Genomic DNA, 18,380 nt, shown 5'->3' on the forward strand with positions numbered 1-18,380 from the left:
ATCAAAGCCCTGCCTTCCTACCGCACAGTGGCAAACATTTTACACACATGCATACACACGAATGTATACACCTTGGCATTTTGCTCCCAGCCTAGAAAAGTTTTGAAATCTGGGGGAAACTACATTCATCTGCATGAAACTGGTATTTCCCTAAAGACTGCAGAGAAAGTACTCGTTTTAGGCCAAGCCCATTCCAATACATATACGCTAATTAACACGCCCACTGTTTATTTACCTGCAGCTGTGCCCAATAGATTTATGCTATAAATTTAATAGATCAATTTAATAGATCAGAATTCAGTCCCAGGGGATCACATCGATGACGACAATTACAACTAGGAAGGGAGCTCCTATGTCGTGAGGTGAGGTCACCGTTCCCATATAGAGTCTTGGCTCAACTTCTCTTCCCACTCTCTCCTTGGAACTCTCCCGGCACCTCCGCCCAGCCTCACCTCCCTCCAGGGTCCCTAAGCAAGAGTGGGGCCCCAGGACAAATTCTTCCAAAGAGGTAGAGGCAGCTGGGGGCCTCCAGGCGCTTGGCTGTTTGGCCCCTCAATGACACAATTAGGAAGGTCTCTGCTTCGGCCACAACTCTGGGGTAAAGTTACCAGCGAAAGCAAAAAAAAAAAAAAAGGCCCCGACGCATTTCCAATTGGATGAGGATCATTCCAAGTTGGGGACGCAGTGGGGAGGGAAGAGCTGCCACCCAAGCCAATGAAATGTACAAGCACCAACCCCCCAGCTCCCTTTCTTTCCAGTTTTCCCCTCCCCCTCCCATCACAAAGCCTGAAGAGAGGGCGGGGAAGAGGCCGGCCGAGTGAGGTTGCTTTTGCCACTGCCTCTGCCGCCGCCGCCGCCGCCGCCGCCGCTGCTGCTGCTGTCGCTGCCGCCGCCGCCGTCACTGCCACCAGCACGGCGAAGAAGTCGGTGTGCGCTGGCCCGTCGACCCCAGAGGAACCCAACTGAAGGCCCCCGGCTTATTAACAGTCTTCGTTAGTTACGGGCTGTCCTAACTCCCACCCGGCCAGCAGCCCCACCCCACCTACTCCCTCCACCCTCATGGTGTCACAAGAGCCATATTCATTTTCAGGGAAGCAGACCTGCTTTCCAACTCCTGACTTTAAAGGATATTTATTGTTCGCGTTGATAATAATACACCTGATTCACTTCCTTCGTGACTTCCAACTCCGTGAAGCAGATTTCCATTTGTAAAGGCAGGAGGGACTTTCAAGAAAAAAAAATTAATAACTGAATAGCGAGCAAAGAAGCACCTGATTTTTTAAGGCCTCCTGACCTAAACAGTAAAAAAGTAGCAGAGACCTGAGTTGGGCAAGCGGGTTTGTTGTGTAAGGAGTTGGGCCGCAGGGCCCTTTAGAGGAGGAGGACTGGGGGAAAAGCTTTTCTTTGGTGATTTAGTGTTGACAAGACGTTCAGAGGACTAGGGGTCAATGCCACGAGCCACTGTGGGGAAGTAGGTTCTTGTCCGGAATCAATGCCTCCCACTTCTGAAAGGCCCTTTCCCAGGGCACAAAGCAGACAGGGAAGCCATAAAGGGAATTGGGGTGGGGGGAGGTGGAAGGAGGGAGAACTAGAGGTGGGGGAGGAGATGGCGCCATCCCACAACAACCCCTGAGGGAAGGCTGGGCTCCCCAAACTCGTCGCAGCATCAGAGTGAGACACGCACGCACTCACGCACGCGGGCTTACACGCACAATGCACACACGTACACACATATACACACTCGGGGTGAGGGGAAGATGGCCGTTTCTACTTCAATATAAAAGCTCTTTGTTGCACTCACACAAAAGCAAAGAACCTCTTTTTGTCGCAGGGCCTTCAGACAAATCGAGGAACCTCCGCTGAACTTTCAAAAAGAAAAAGGAACCCCCCCCCGAAAAAAAGTTTGTGGGGAGGGGGCGGCAAGGGTTTATAAAGTCAGGCGAAAGACCTATTATCCCACCACTAAAAACCCTGCTAAAATCTAATTATTTTTAAGGAGATGCAAAATTCTCCTTTTTAGGGGAAAACAAAAAACAAGTTTCCTAAGCAAGGCCCAAAAGCAGTTCTTCAACCTTTCTATTCTTGTGACTTTTTTTTTTTATCTTTTTCCCTAATCAGGGAAGAAACACTATCCGAAATGGTCCGGATGCACACAAGAGGGGGGGAAAACCCAAAAGCAACAACACACAGTAAAAGCCCCAAACGACAAACCAGTTGCCATCAGCCCAAAGTAGTAGGAGCGGCGGCGGCGGCGACGGCGGCGGCGGCGGCGGCGGCAGCAGCAGCGTGTGATCCACTTACTTGTCCGACTCTTGTGACATGTTTGATCCAATGAACTCTCTCCCCTTTTCCTGGTGCCTCAGTCTCTGGTGAAACTGGACTTTCAAGTCTGTGCAGGTGAAGGTGTGTACGAGCGCCCGAGATGGCAGAACAAGAGGTACAGGTAATTCTGCTTTTCCGTTCCCCCTCAACCACTCTCGCTCGCTCGCTCCCTCACCTAGCCGGAAAGGTGGGATAAGGAGCGGGCCCCCCTCACATGTGGCAAGAGCTCGGAGGCGGTGGGGTGCTGCTGGGTTCTCCTCGCTGGTGGCAAAGGGGAGTCACAGAGCGGGCGAAAAGTGGCGGACTTGGGCGGCCACAGGTAACTTTCTCGCTAGGAGCCGAATTCTTTCACTAAAGGGTACAAGCCTGAGGGACGAGCTGCGCGCTGATTGGCTGCGAGGAGCCCTCAGGTGAGCCACCATTGGCAGATACGCGCTCAGGTAAGGCCCCTCTCCAAGAGCAGGTAACTCTCCGAAGTTTACCTGAGCAGTAGCAGCAGCAGCAGGCGCAGCCAGGGCGGCTGGGGCAGCGCTGGGCTCTGGAGCAACCTCAGGAAGACCTGATTGGGTCGGGGCGTTTCAAGTCTCCTTCATGCTACATTTCCCTTGTTCCTTAAGGCCGTGGAAGAAAACAGCCAGCACCTGCAGACTCGTGGAATTGTCGGTCAAACTAAAGACAAAGAAAGTTAATAATACTGGATTCAGGTATCCTAAGCCAGCTCTGATCAAATGAGCAGAACAATTCACAAGGGCAGTTTGAGGCCTCATGAAGAGGGCTGGTTGACGGGCAGAAAACAGAAATAAAGTTATTGTGCTTAAAAACAAACAAACAACAACAATAGAGGAATACAGTGGCAGTTTTGAAGTGTAAGAGACCAAGAAGATTATAGAACTAAACGTGAGCATCATTTCCTCATCGATTTGATCATTTTGAGGTGGATCTGGCTAAATGGACACCCGCATGGGCCTTTGGGTGATACCTACATTGTAGACTTGGATTCCAAAGCAGCAAACCACTACCTGATCTGTGTTCCCCACAGCCCCTCTACACCATCCCAAGCACTTTGTTGTCATTTGATGTTTCCCAGGGAGGCATCAACATTTACATTGTAATTCAATAGAAGCAGCAACTACAAAGGTGCTTTATCCCTCCAGTTTAGTAAGGTTGCTATGGTAACAGTTAAGGATGAAACTGCATTTTTCATAGTAAGATTTCTGGAAGTGGAAAACAACATTGTGTGGCAAATATGGAACATACATATATATGTTGCTAAAGTGTGACACCCATCCCTTGGTCTTGTTTGTGGATGGTCCTGGAGGAGGCCCATCAAGAAGAACCTAGCCAAAAACCTTGGAACATCTTTAGATAAGTATAAAAAGCACTAGAAAATTCATCTTTTTATTTCAGATTGGAGTCAAAACTCACTGAAGATATTATGTGTGAATTTTAAAATTTTTATCATTCTGGATCAAATACTCTTTGGAAAATTTTGGAAATTATGGAATTATGGAAATTAATATTTGTCTATAGTACTATCTGGTTTACCTACATCCTATGAAGAAATAAGGATTTACATACAACACATTCTGAATACTTTGACTTGAATTGCTTTTGTCAAACAAGGAGATACACCCAAACAAGACTTTTTTTTACAGACTAAGATTTTATTTTAGTAAACAATGATGGATACTTTCTTTCCCTTTCTGTTCCTGGTGTTTCTGGCCTGCTAACAATTCAGTTAATTTTCACAAGATACATTTCATTCCTTACCCAATTACTATCATTTGCAACCAGCCCTTGGTGATCTGAATAAATGGAGAGAAAGTCAGAATGACTCAATGAAATGGTAAATCAAAAAACTGAATGTTATTCAATAAACTAAACTTTGTCCCTTGCTAAATAATTTGAGTTAATGGCAAGTACCAAAACTGGGTTTTTATTTAGGCTTATGTCTGTGTTTGGTAGTCAATGGGCAGATAATAATAGTAAAATCTTAACAGATCATACTCCTCAAACTATAATTGGCCTCTAGACAATCAAGAGTTTGAGATTACATTTAGTCACATTTCATTGTTGAAAAATTTGCGACTGTTAAAACTTGTAATAGGTCATTATTAATTTATCTCAATGAAATGGAGGTGGGGGGTGACAGAGAAAGAAGTAGCTACTTTCTCTTATTCTGAAACATTTTAAATGAAGCAGTTTTGTTGCACTGGGAGGCCACATTTGGAGCAGGAGTAGGGCAGTTGTGAGGTGGGGGAGTGGATGCTATGACAATGCATTTGCAAACATTGATAGTCATTGAAAAAGTTAAATTTTAGTTTGCTGGCCAGATAGACCATTCACAACAAATAACATTACAGAAGCCTATGCTGAAAATATTCCCCTAGAATGACTGGAGATTGAATAACAAGAAACATCACCCTTAAATTGTACATACAGTGCATCGATTCTTAAGTATGTTGTAAAACAAATATATAGAAAATTAATCCTATTTTCTCATCAACTTCAATCATAAAATCAGAGATTGGTTCCCTGAGAAAATATATTTGAAATCATACTCATGACTGTAGCAAACCTTTGAAGATTAAGAAGAAAAAGTATTTTCTAATAAAGCATTCAGAATAGCAGCTGTAGTTAAGATACTGACAGTCAAATAGATTTTTTAAATGTTTAAATATTAAAAAGAGCAATAGTCTGGGACACAAAGAGAACCAAGTTTGAATCCTTACTTGGCATACTCTTCCTCATGTAAAAGAAGTTATCCTTAATTAAATTTTATTTAATTCTTTAATAGTTTTAAATCCATGGAGGCATAGGGAATCAGTAAGAGTATAGAGAGAAAAAAAGGGCCCTGGAGAGAGAATCTTGTAGGACACCCACTATGACATGAATGAAGATTTGGCAGAAGAAATAAAGATGTTCATCCATGTCATATCCAATTGAGGGATATGAGCAGCTTTCTCAAAAGGTTCCTTTTTTCTCTATATATTCACTAACTTGGTGATCTCATCAGTTCTAATGGGTCTGCTATAATCTTTATACAAATAACTTCCCAGATTGCTATATGGAGCCTTAGTCTCTTTGTTGGATTCCAGACCCACTTCACAAACTGCTTAATAGACATCTCAAACAAGATGTCTCATAGGCATCTCAAACTTAACATGTACAAAAAGACTTGCTTTCACCCCAAATCTATTTCTCTTCCAAAACCCTTATTGTCAAGAGCACTATTATCCTTTTGATTTGATTTGATTTGAAACATCATTGTCATCCTCAAAAACTCCCTCTCACTCAATCTACATATCTGATTAGCTATCAAATATTGTTTCTATCTTCACAACATCTCTCTCACATAGGTCCTTCCCTCCATTCATGAAGACTTGCCATAATACATGCCCTAATCATGTTTTACCTGTCTTAATTTTTCTACCTGCCTCAAGTATCTTCCCCAGTCATTTGATCCTCCACACTCTTGTTATAGTGATTCTTCAAAAGTTCAGGTCTGACCATGTCACCCCATTACTGTTAGGTTCTTGTTACTTCTTATGATCTCTACGATAATATATAAATGCCTTTCTTTGGCATTTAAACCTCCTTACAACCTGGTCCTGCCTACATTTCCCTTCTTACACATCACTTCCCTGTAGCTGATAGTCTGACCATATTGCTCAATTTGCCATATCCCATACTTAATGCCTCATCTACCATCTCTGGGCTCCTGAAAATTAACCATGCTTGGAATGGTTTCCCTTTTCATTTCTGCCTCTTAAAATACCTGACTTCCTTCAAGACTCACCTCAAGCCACCTTCTGTACCAGACCTTCTAACTGCTAGTATTTACCCTTCTAAGGTTGCTTTATATCTACTTTGCATGAATCTTATCTATGTGGGGTGTATAGGTATTTGAGGAAGACTAGCATCTAGAGGGCTTGTTGAGCCCTTTTCAAGACTGCTCATCCAACTTTGGTGTCTACCTTTCACCCATCTCTTACCTGTGACTCCAAGAAGCTGTAGCATGCAGGGTGACCACACTCTAATAAACCTGGCTCAGCAGATGGGCTAAACCAGATTGAAGGAAATCAATGGGCCACAAACCCATAGGTGAGTTGGGGAAATGATTATCCCAGGCATATGAAGACTTCTCCCAGTGGAACAGGCTGGTGAGAATAATTTGTTACAACAGCCATGAAGACGTCGAAGTAGGGACTATGGAGCTCTTAGAGCTTAGAAACCAAAGGAGCCAAGGTTATCTCCATCTTCGGCATCTTCAGCCCTTGCCAGTCATATTGGCTTTTGTCTTGCCACTGGACTTGGATGACTCTGGAAGAGAGATTGAAGCCAACAATTTTGTGCAACTCTGCCTCACTTAAATCCAATTCATGCATAAGTTAAGAGATCACCCTATGATGTCATTGGTCCTCTTCAAAAATGAAGGACAAACAACAACAACATCTTATCTATGTGCATGTTATCAACTACATTAGAATGTAAGTTCCTTGAGGGAAGAGACTTTTTTTTTCTTTCTGACCCCAGTAGAGTGCCTAACATGTAGAAAGCCCTTGATTAGTTATCATTGATTAATTCATAGATCTATATTTTGGCTAACTTGGTCATTAACTTCATGTCACCTTTAAACTTCTAACAATTTTTAATTCGAAATTTGGTCACTTGAGTTTTCTGATTCCTTTAGATATCTTCACTCGATGATATGTTAAAATAAGATAAAAGGATACAAGGCAAGAATCCTTCAAAAGTTAGCACATAAAGTAATTAAATTCCAATCCATGCTTGGAAACTGAGTTTCATTGTACTATCATATGCTGATAGAATTATCAATTTCAAACTGGAACCTTTGATATCATTTAGCTCAACTCTCTCATTTTACAAATAAAGAAACTGAGGGCCAGAGAGGTTAATAAATTCATCCCGGGTCTCTTAGGGAACCAGTATGGTGAAGGACCACAAGTCCATGTTGAAGGAGGATCACTTTAAGAAACTGGTGATGTTTAGACTGGAGAAAAGTCACCTTAGGGTAGGAACATGATATCTATGTTCATCCATATATATGTGTGTTCTTTTTTTTCTGCAGAAGGTAAAACCAGAAACAATGAATGGAAGTTGCAAGAAGGTAAATTTCATCACAGTAAGAGCTATCCAGAAGATGATTCCTAGAAAGGTAATGGGATCCCTCTTGGAATCAGGAAATCCTGAGTTTTAAGTTCTTAGTCACTACCTGTGTGTCCCAGGGTAACTCACTAAATTTTCTGCCTCATTTTCTTCCTCTCTAAAATGAGGGTAATAATGGCAACTACCCTACAGGGTTGTGAGGAGCAAATGAGATAATTTTGTGATTCATACTAGTAGTATATGGCAAAGCCAGCTTTTAAAACCAACTTCTGACTTCCAACTCAATACTCATTCCACTCAATTTTGCCTCCTTTACACATCATATACAAGGTATCTGGCTCCAAACTACTATCTTAGCACTCTTTCCACAGCTGAATTTGTCTAGCAAGAAATTACAATAGATGGTCATCTGCAAATCAGAAGATTGTACCAGCAGTGACTACTGATGGGTAATGATACACAGACTTAATTTATGGTTGAAGAGCTCACCAGGAGCTTTTAACACATCAAAACAACACATTATTTTACTATTCATTTGGTAGGTTTGGTTAGCGTAGGAGAATCCAAGCACTTTACGTGACAGAATATGACAGTTAGTATCATGGCACCCCCAATTATGTATGTTTCAGAGGTAATGTCATTTGGACTGAATCTCTTTAACTTCATTTGAGTCAGGAATTTTGTTAATTGAATTTGTTCTTAAACAAGGGATAGCTGTATTCTTTCCTATGGTCCAATTTAACAGGCCTATTCAGGCTCTAAAAGTCACTAACTGGACACTAAGTGTGTCTGATAAGACTTTACTTTTAATCTCAGTAAGTAAGAGATCAGAAAAAAGGAGACTGCTGCTGCCACATCTAGATCAAAAAGTGGAAGTGAAGCAGCTTGCAGATCAAGTCCAACAAGTCTGGTCTGCTACTGATGCTCCAGCTACTCATTCTCAAGGACAGAAGGCTTACTCTCACAGACTTGTTTCTAACGGATTATTTGAAAGCACTTCACAATGGCAACAACTTTTTGACGTCACTGAAATATATTAACAGAAAAGAGAAAGCTAAAAAAGTCCAGATGACCAGTTTCTACCTTTAAATCAGCAAACAAGTTTGCAAACTTAGCTGAGCCATTAAGATGACCATTTCCTTGTTTTAGTTTGCCACTGGTTTTCACGGATGCTTGGGTCTACCCATTTGTATCAGCAGCCACTCATTTTCCTTTGACACTATAAGGTAACCGGAATCCTTCTGCCTGGTATTTTCCTATTTGTCTCAGAAAACAAACAAACAAAAAACACTAATAGTTCAGTTGTCTGGGTTTACCAGAGTTAATCAACAACAAAAATAAATAAATAAATTGAAAACTATAGGACAGTGCTCCAGACTGATACAACTTCCCCCTCTCCATTACCATTATACAGAGATTTTCAAACTCTTAATACAGTTAGAGTCTCGTATCCTTAAGAGAAGGGAATATCTTTTCCCTTTTTTGCATCCTACAGTTTAGTGCCATGCCTGGTACATGGAAGGCACTTAAATGCTTATCAACTGACTGACTGACATCCTGTATTTATTTGTACTCCAAAGACGGGGAACTGTGTATGGAGACAGAAGCCCTGGGTATATTCTTGAGTATTTCCATCAGCCTCATCACTAGAGCCAGATGTGCACTGATTAGTCAAAACCCTCCACAATGGAGCTCTAGACCCTGACTATTCTTCCAGCCTTGATGTAATGTTTGCAGTAATAACTGCCCTTCTGGAGAGCCACCGAGCAGTTAACACCAAGATAACCAGACCTCTCCTACTAATCTCTCTCTTTTCTAATCCATCAAGCACATTGGTCCATGATTCATATTGAACAATATATATAATGTAATAATAAAATATAATATAAATATATAAAATGTATGTGTAGATATGTAAAAATGTATAGTTATAAGGGTTTTTATGGCAAGTACTCTGTGTGAGGTACACAGTCAATAACTTGGCTGCACTTTTCTTTAAACTTTACTTTCTATTGTAGAATTGAGACAAAATATCTGTTTTAAGGCAGAAGAGTGATAAAGATTAAGTACCTTGTCTAGGATTACCCAGATAAGAAATATCTGAGGTCAAATTTGAACCCAGGTTCTCCCTACTCCAAGCCTGGTGCTCTAGCTGTTGTGCCCCTTATCTATGCTTTTTAGATGTGGAAGCTGAGGCCAGGGGCCTTCTAACCCCTAATTGTGGATGAAGTCCTTTCATCCTCACTTTTCCTACAATAAGACTTTTGTCAGGTATTGTCTCCAGTTATTTGAATGCAGGACAACTAGGTGGCTCAGTAGATAAAGCTCTAGATCTGGAGTCAGAAAGATTGTCTTCCCGAGTTCAAATGTGTCTTCAGATATTTACTAGCTCTGTGATCCTCAGCAAGTCCCTTAACCCTGTTTGCCTCAGTTTCCTCATCTGCAAAATGAGCTGGAGAGAAATGGAAAACCACTCTAATATCTCTGCAAAGAAAACCCCAAATGGGGTCACAAAGAGTCAGACATCACTGAAATCACTGAACAACAACCTCCTTGAAGGAGAGGGATTATGTTTCTTTTGTATTTGTTTCCCCACCACTTAGCACAGTAATTGAAGCATAATGACTTTCTAAAAATGCTTTTCATGCAGTCAGTTAGGTTACCCTCTGTTGCCATCATCATCATTTGTAACTTAGGGAACCTAGATAGGTCTCACCTATAGGTGTGGAATGTTGCATAAATCTGTCAAATGTAGTCACTAGGTGGCTTGATTTTTCTTAACTTTTTCTTTATTATGAAGGAGAGTTCATTTGGTGCGGGTGGGGAGGGGGAATTGTTCATAAATAACTGTTATATATATAAACAATTTTTAAAACTGGGGGTGGGGCAGCTGGGTGTTCCAGTGAATAGAGAGCTAGACCTGGACTTGGGAAAGCCTGGGTTTAACTCTAGTTTCAGATACTTCCTAGCTATGTGACCTTGGGCAAGTCACTCAACCCCAATTGCCTAGCCTTTGCCTATTTATCTTCTGCTTTAGAACCAATATTTAGTATTAATTCTAAGACAGAAGGTAAGGGTTTCAAAATAAATAAATAAAATGGATTATCAGTAGCACTTATTTCAACACAACCTTGACATTTGTGATGACCTAATTCATTACTGTGTGCCTACCATGAATTCGAAGCTAGTCTCTTGAGAATCAGGAATTAATCTGGTGTTTTCTATTCTCTCTGTCTCTGTCTCTGTCTCCCTACCCCTCTATTGCCTTCATTCTCCCTCTCCTCTTTTTCCCATCTCTCTTTCTTCTGGATGAACAGTGAGCATCTTATTACTGAATCATCAAATTGTCATCTCTTGGTGAATTAAGATGTAAAGATTTTTCTGGAGGTTGTGCAAGTGGAATGGAGCTTTAAAGGATGGGCACGAATGCAATAGGTCAAAGGGGAATAGAGGGCATTCCAGGAACAGGAAACAGTGTGAACAAAGGCCCAGAGACATGTGTCTGAGGAATAGGGAAGTTTGGGTGGGATGTGGTATAAATATATGGAGGGACTTCATGTGAGATAAGGCTAAAAAGGTAGGGTGGTACCAGATTTTAAGAAGCCCTAAATATAAGGGAGAAGAATTTAGACTACTTGGTAGGCAATAAGGAGACAATGAATAATGAAGCTAGGGTACATTTCTTGTCAACTTTTAAAATTTGGTAAAGCATGGTGAAGATTCTGGACACCATGACACATGAAGAACAACTGAGGGACCTGGGACTATTGACCTGAAGAAAAAAAGATATCCATCTTGAGGTATTTACTCGACTAGCATGTAAAAGAGAGATTAGAATTGATCCCAGAAGACAGAAGTAAGAGCTCTAGGTCATAGGGTGGAAAATGTTGGCTTTGTCCAAGGAAAAACTTCTCAACGATTAGAACTATCCACAAAGGAAGGAAGGAAACAAACATTTATTAATAGCCTACTGGATGCTATGCATTGGGCTAAACACTTTACAAGTATGATCTCATTCAATGCTGTCATCCTCAAAAAGCCCTCACTTAACCCTTCTTTGTCCTCTAATTTTTGTGCTATGTCTCTTCTGCCTTTTCTGGCAAACCTCCTCAAAAAGATGACCTCTGCTTTCTCTTCTCTCATTTTTTTAAGACCCTATTTCAGATCTTATCATTTCACTGAAACTGCTCTCTCTAAACTTACCAAAGATCTCTTAGCTACCAAATACAATGTAGTCCTCCTTTGCCTTGACCTCTCCAATGACTTTGACACTATTGATCATTTTCTTCTCTCTAATTCTCTCTTCTTGCTAGATTTTCAGGACACTAGTGCCTCCTGATTTTCCTTCTAAGTTTCCATTACTAGAACCTCATCCAGATTTCACCCTCTCATCTCTAGTTCTAGATGTCCCTTGGAGTTCTATCATGGGGCTTCTTTTTTCTTTATGCAACTTCAGATGGTTATCTCATTATGTTCTATGTATTTAATTACCATCTCTATGTTGATGATTCTCCAATCTACCTATCTATCCTGCCCCAACCTCCAATCTTGCATCTTCAACTGCCTTTCAGACACCTTGAGCTAGATATCCAGTAAGCATCTTAAACTAAACATGCCCAAAATGAAACCCTATCTTTCCCCCTAAACCCCATCCTCCTCCTAACTTCCTAGAATTCCTAGTCCCTCAGGCTCACAACCTAGAGGTCAACCTGGATTTCTCTTGATACTCCCCTACTCAATAAATTCCAATGGCTCCCTGTCACTTCCAAGATCAAATGCAAATTGCTCTGTTTGGTGTTCAAAGCCTTTCATAACCTAGTTCCTCCTCAGCATATATTCTTTGATCCAGTGATACTGGCTTTCTGGCTGTTCTATGAATAAAACTATCTCTGGACTTGGGCATTTTCTCTGGCTCTCTTCCATGATTGGAATAGTGGTCCCTCTTGTGCTCTCACCACTGGCTTCTTTCAGTCAGGAAGCCTTCTCTAACCTCTCTTAATTCCAATGTCTTCCCTCTTTTAATTATGTCCTATGTCTCTTGTATATAGCTTCTTTGTACTTACTGTTGTATGTTTTGTCTCCTTTAAATTGTGAACTCCTTGAGAGCAAGAACTTGTCTTTTACTTTTTTTTTTTATCCCCAAGGCTTAGCCCAGTGCCTGGCACATAGTAGGAGCTTAATAAAGATTTATTCACTGACTGATCCTCTTAACAACCTAAAAGATAGGAACTATTATTAATCCTGTTTTACAGTGATTTAAAGTGACTTACCTAGGGTCACATAGCTAGTAAGTGTTAAGCCTAAATTTAAACTCAGGTGTTCCTCACTTCGGGTCCAGTCCTCTATTCATCTCTCCAGGAAATGTGGAATGAATTGACTCAAGAAATAGCTGTGTCTCCTGCCCTAGAGATCATAGGATTATAGTTTTAAATCTAAAAGGAATCTCAAGAACTATATAAACAAGCCTCTCATTTTTTTTATTTTATGCCTCCTTTATTTTCCTTTTCTCAAAATTATTTTTTTTGAAATTTGATAATATTTTATTTTCCCCCAATTACATGTAATAACAATTGTTAACATTCAGGGGGTTTTGTTTTAATTTTGAGGCTCAAATTCTCTACTTCCTTTCCTCTCCTCTTCCTTTGCTAAGACAAAAAGTAATTTGATAATAGAAATTACATATGCATTGTATATGTACATTTTCCCATATCAATCTTCTCGTAAGAGAAAACTTGAACAAAAAAATGAAGAAAATGTTTTAGATTCAGGCTCCATCCATTCTTTCTCTGGAAGAAGATGGCATTTTTGTCACTAGTCCTTTGGTATTGCCATGTATCATTGCATATCTAAGAATAACTAAATTATTCATCACATAATAATTGCCATTATGGCACATGGTGTTATCCTGGTTCTGCTTACTTTGCTCTGCATCAGTTCATGTAAGTCTTTCCAGGTTTTTCTGAAATTCTCTTGCTTATCATTTTAGCACAACAGTTTTACATTACACCCAGATACAAAAACTTAGCCATTCCACAATTGATGGGTATCCCCTCACAGTCCAATTCTTTGCCACCACAAAAAGAACTGCTATAAATATTTTTGTACATATAAGTCCTTTTCCTTTTTTTTTATCTTTTGGGGCTGCAGAACTAGTAATGGTATTGACGGATCAAAGGGTATCTACAATTTTATAGCCCCTTAAATCTCATCATTTTAAAGGTGAGGTAAAAGGCTCAGGAAGGTCAAAATTATCTGACCATTATCACCCATGTAGAAAGAATCAAATGGAATTTGAATCTAAATTCACTAACTTAAGAAAGTACTACTTTTGAAGGTAATACCGTATTACTTTCCAGAAAATGTGGGATGACCACTTGGGATCCTACAGAGTCAATTCTTATTCAGATATGAGTTAGATGAAAGGACCCCTTGGGTCCCTTCCAACTCTGAGATTCTATGATTCCTCAGAGGCTTGAAGAGCCCCTTTGTAATCTAGTTGTTGTTATTTAGTCACATCTGACTCTTTGTAACCCTCTGCTCTATAGCATGCCAGTACTATCCATGTGGTTTTCTTGGCAAAGATACTGGAGTGGCTTGACATTTCCTTCTTTATTTGGATTGACACAAGCAAAGATTAACACCTTGCTTAGGGTCATTCATGTAATAAATATCTGAGATGGGATTTTAATGCAGATCTCCAGGCCCAGAGCTGTTCTCCACTTTGTTCCTAATTGCTCCACAATTCACTCAAAGCTCAGGTCTTGGAGGTCAATTTTATTGACCTTAAGGTCAATAAAACAAGCATTTATTCTTCATTTTCACTTAAGTGCTCTGGCTATCCCAGAGTTTTAGAGTTCATACATACCTGAAGAATATAATTTCTAAATTGTTCCAACAAACTGAATTTGAACTCAGGTCTTCCTAATTCCAGGCATAACAGTTTTATCAAGATTCAGTTGAAGATATACCTCATCAGGAGGTGTTTCCTAGTCCTCTGAGAAAGATGCTAGTGCTTTCTTCTCACTCCTGTCCCATATTTCTTTATAAAGTTATCCTTTACACATCACAACTTTCCCAGTCTCAGTTTCAGTATATTAAAGATCACATAAGGTATTACACAGGAATTCTGAGAGAGTTTTATGGAACTGCAGATGACACAAAAAAAGTTTAGAAACCCAGAAATACTTAAAATATGTATACATATATAATATTGTATAATATCAATATATTTTATTTCTTATACCACAAATATACATAATTTCTTTTTTAGTGTTAGGGTTAGGGTTGGGGGCATCCAGGTGCTTCAATGGATTAAGAACCAAGTGTAGAGATGGGAAGTCTTGGCTTCAAATTTGGCCTCAGATACTTCCTAGCTGTGTGACCTTGGACAAGTCACTTTACCCTAATTGCCTAGCCATTATTGTTCTTCTACCTTGGAACCAATATAAATGTTTAACTCTAAGACAAAAGGTAAGGGTTTAAAAAAATACATTTCTTAAAAAGTTAAAATTTGCAAAAAGAACATGAAAACCAAAAATTTTATGCAGATATTTGAGATCACCCCTAACCTATGATATAGAAGGATTATTTATTTTGTAGGTAGGTGGTATAGTGCATAGAGTATGAAGCATGGAATTAGTTCAGATATGACCTCAGATACTTACTAGATGCGAATCACTTAAACTTTCTGTCTCAGTTTCTTCAACCATTAAATGGGGATAATAACAGTATCTAACTTGCAGGGTTGCTGTGAGGATGGAATGAGATTTTTTTTAAGTGCCTAGCACTTAAAAAGTGTTCTATAAAGATCAGTTCCCTTCTTCATCCCCTCCCTGACCCGAGCATATTTTTTTAAATTTTATTTAATTAGTCAATTTAGAACATTTTCCCTTGGTTACAAGAATAATGTTCTTACCCTCCCCTCCCCCCAAACCTCTCCCATAGCCAATGCACAATTCCACTGGGTTTAACATGTGTCATTGATCAAGACCTATTTCCATATTATTAATATTTGCACTAGGGTGATCATTTAGAGTCAACATCCCCAATCATATCCCCATTGAACCATGGGATCAAGCAATTGTTTTTCTTCGGTGTTTCTACTCCCACAGTTTTTCCTCTGCATGTGTATAGTGTTTTTTCTCATAGATCCCTCCAAGTTGTTCGGGATCACTGCATTGCCACTAATGGAGAAGTCCATTACATTCAATTGTACCGCAGTGTATCGTCAACCCTAGCATTTTCATATATATCTATCCTGACTCTTTTTCTGCTTCCTTTTAGGAGTTATCTTCCCCCATTAGAAGGTAAACTCCTTGAATGCAGGGAGAGTGATGTGCTGTAGTCAACTCTAACTGTAAGAGCCCATTGTTAAATTTTCAGCATGAGAATTTATATCTAAGAAATTGTCAAGTTGCTACAATCCAGGGCTTGATTTATTGCTGAGGTTTAAGAAAGTGTTAATTGTCCAACTAAACTTAAAAGTGTGTATGCATACTTTATTTTTCCCTGAATGTTAAACATTTACCAGCACACCTTTGTATTGTTTGAGCTCCGTATAAGAAAAGCAGAGGTTAAGGCAATGGAGGCATCACCAGATCAAAGACCTGGTTATTGAAGGCTAATATGAGAAAGGAGAGAGAAAGAATGGGGGCAGAGGGAGGGAGAGAGAGGGAGAAAGAGAGAGAGAGAGAGACAGAGACAGAGACAGAGACAGAGACAGAGACAGAGACAGAGACAGAGAGACAGAGAGACAGAGAAAGAGACAGAGAGACAGAGAGAGGGGGGGAGGGAGGGAGGGACAAAGGGAGAAAGAGAGAAAACAAAAGAAAGTCCTTGTAGTTGAGAGATGGAGTATCTTGTAGGAGGAACAGCCAAGAGGTCAGTGTGACTGAATCACAGTCTGTGGAAGAGAGTAAGGTATAATGAGATAAAAAAGTCAGCAGGGGACCAGATTGTGAAGGATTGTAAAAGCCAAACAGAGGATTTTATATTTTATTCTGGCAGTAACAGGGAACTATTGAAGTTTATTAATTTTGTTCAGTTGAATTACAAAATACAAAGGAAGTAAAAGACATGGTACCTACCCTTGTATAATCTATTAATTATGTTCATTACCAACACAGATATTGTTACTTGAATTATCTCAGTTGATTTCTACACATGGGGCAGCCTGGTATAGTAGATAGACAGCTGAACCCAGAGCCATGAAGATTTGGCATCTACTCCTGCTGGGACACATATAGGCTGTGTGACCCTGGGTAAGTCATTGAAGTATCCATGCTCCCCAAGCAAATATCTAAGAATATGAACTTCAGCTGTCTAGAGGTAACAAGAGTTTCCTAACAAGAAATTCCCTTACTGATGAAATCACAGGGCCAGATAAAAAAGTAAAATGTCTATACATATGAAAAAATTACAAAGAAATATCAACAAATGCAAGATAATTCTATTAATCAATGAACACCTAAACATAGGTAGCTGATATAATGGATAAAGGTGCCAGATCCTGATTTAATCTAGCTTCAGACTTTTATTAGCTGTATAACACTAGGAAAGGACAGCTGGGCAACCCTGTGGATATATCCATGGACCTGGGGGCAGGAAGACCCTAATTCAAATCTGGCCTCAAGATGCTTTCCAACTGTGTGACCATGGGCAAGTCACTTAACCCTATTTGCCTCAGTTTCCTCATCTTCAAATTAGCTAGAAAAGGAAACAACAAACCACTTTAATATTATTGCCCACAACCCCAAATGGAGTTACCAAGGCTCAGACATGAGTGAAGCAACTGAACAACAATATGACCCTAGGGATGTCACTTAACCTCCATCTGCCTCAGTTTCTTCATCTATAAAATGGGGGTAATAATACCACCTATCTCACAGGATTGTTGTTAGGATGTGTTTGTAAATGTACTTCACCAATCTTAAAGTACTATAAAATGCTAAGTGTTATAATTAAGTACTTGCTATATGCTGCATAAATGAGGAGGAGGAGGAGTTGTTTATATAAGTGAACAAGAAGGAGTTAGTTAGAGAAGAAGGCTTCTTGGAAGGGACACTGTGGTACAGTGAAGTCAAAGGACTTGGGTTCAATAGCTAGGTGGCTAGAGCATGGTGTCAGAAAGCCAGGCTGACACTTAGCTGTATGACCCTAGGCAAGTCACATAAATTCTGTTTGCCTCAGTTTTCTCATTTGTGAAATGGAGATCATAACAACACCTAACTCAGAAGTATGCATGGAGTTTATATACAGGGAGGACCAGCACCTCTGGTATGAGGGTTTTACAAACCCTTTCCAGGGCTGCTCATCCCCCTTTGTGTTCACTTTTTACCCAACTCTCACCTGTGGCTCCAAGAAGCTGTTGCCTATGCATTCACCACACTGGTAAAACCATTTGGCAGATGGGTTAAAGCCAGGCGTAGGGTAACCAGCAGTGAGTTAGGGAGAAGCCTATCCCAGGCATGTGAAGACTTTTCCCAATGGAATGGGACAATTTCCTTTCCAGCTCATTTTAGAGATAAGGAAATGGAGGCCAACAGGGTTAAGTGACCCAGGATAATTCTGAAGGACTCACGACAATGCTATCCACCTCCCAAGAAAGAACTGTGGGACTATAAAGACAGATCGAAGCATACCATTTTTCACTTTAGTTTATTCATGTTCTTATTTGGGGGTTTTGGTTTTCTATCAGTAGTCTCTGACAACTATGGCCAATATGGAAGTATGTTTTACTTGATAATATGTGTATAGCCCAGATCAAATTACTTACCAACTCTAGGAGGGAGGATGGAAGGGAGGGAAGGAGACAATTTGGATCTTATAATTTTAGGAAATGTATTTTGAAGATTGTTTTTATATATAATGGGGAAAATAAAATATAAAAAAAAGAAAAGCAGGATTATGGCAAGGATCAGATGAGATAA

At 40.1% G+C, this 18,380-nt stretch overlaps 1 protein-coding gene and 1 long non-coding RNA gene across 4 annotated transcripts in view; one reads left to right on the top strand and one right to left on the bottom strand.

Annotated features, from left to right (window-relative positions):
* Window positions 1-2,414, bottom strand: part of GRHL2 (grainyhead like transcription factor 2) — a 220,899-nt gene extending 218,485 nt beyond the window's left edge. For all 3 annotated transcript variants that reach the window (XM_007488168.3, XM_007488169.3, XM_007488167.3), the window contains exon 1: window positions 2,302-2,414. In XM_007488168.3, the coding sequence (XP_007488230.1) occupies window positions 2,302-2,321 (20 nt within the window). In that variant the 5' untranslated portion in view covers window positions 2,322-2,414. The remainder of the gene's footprint in view (window positions 1-2,301) is intronic.
* Window positions 2,357-18,380, top strand: part of LOC130458347 (uncharacterized) — a 28,657-nt gene continuing 12,633 nt past the window's right edge. Inside the window, exons 1-2 of the long non-coding RNA XR_008917539.1 lie at window positions 2,357-2,443; window positions 7,415-7,501. This is a non-coding gene — a long non-coding RNA (uncharacterized LOC130458347). The remainder of the gene's footprint in view (window positions 2,444-7,414; window positions 7,502-18,380) is intronic.

This window comes from Monodelphis domestica, chromosome 3 (genome assembly GCF_027887165.1).
Source record: "Monodelphis domestica isolate mMonDom1 chromosome 3, mMonDom1.pri, whole genome shotgun sequence".
NCBI classification, from domain to species: Eukaryota; Metazoa; Chordata; class Mammalia; order Didelphimorphia; family Didelphidae; genus Monodelphis; species Monodelphis domestica.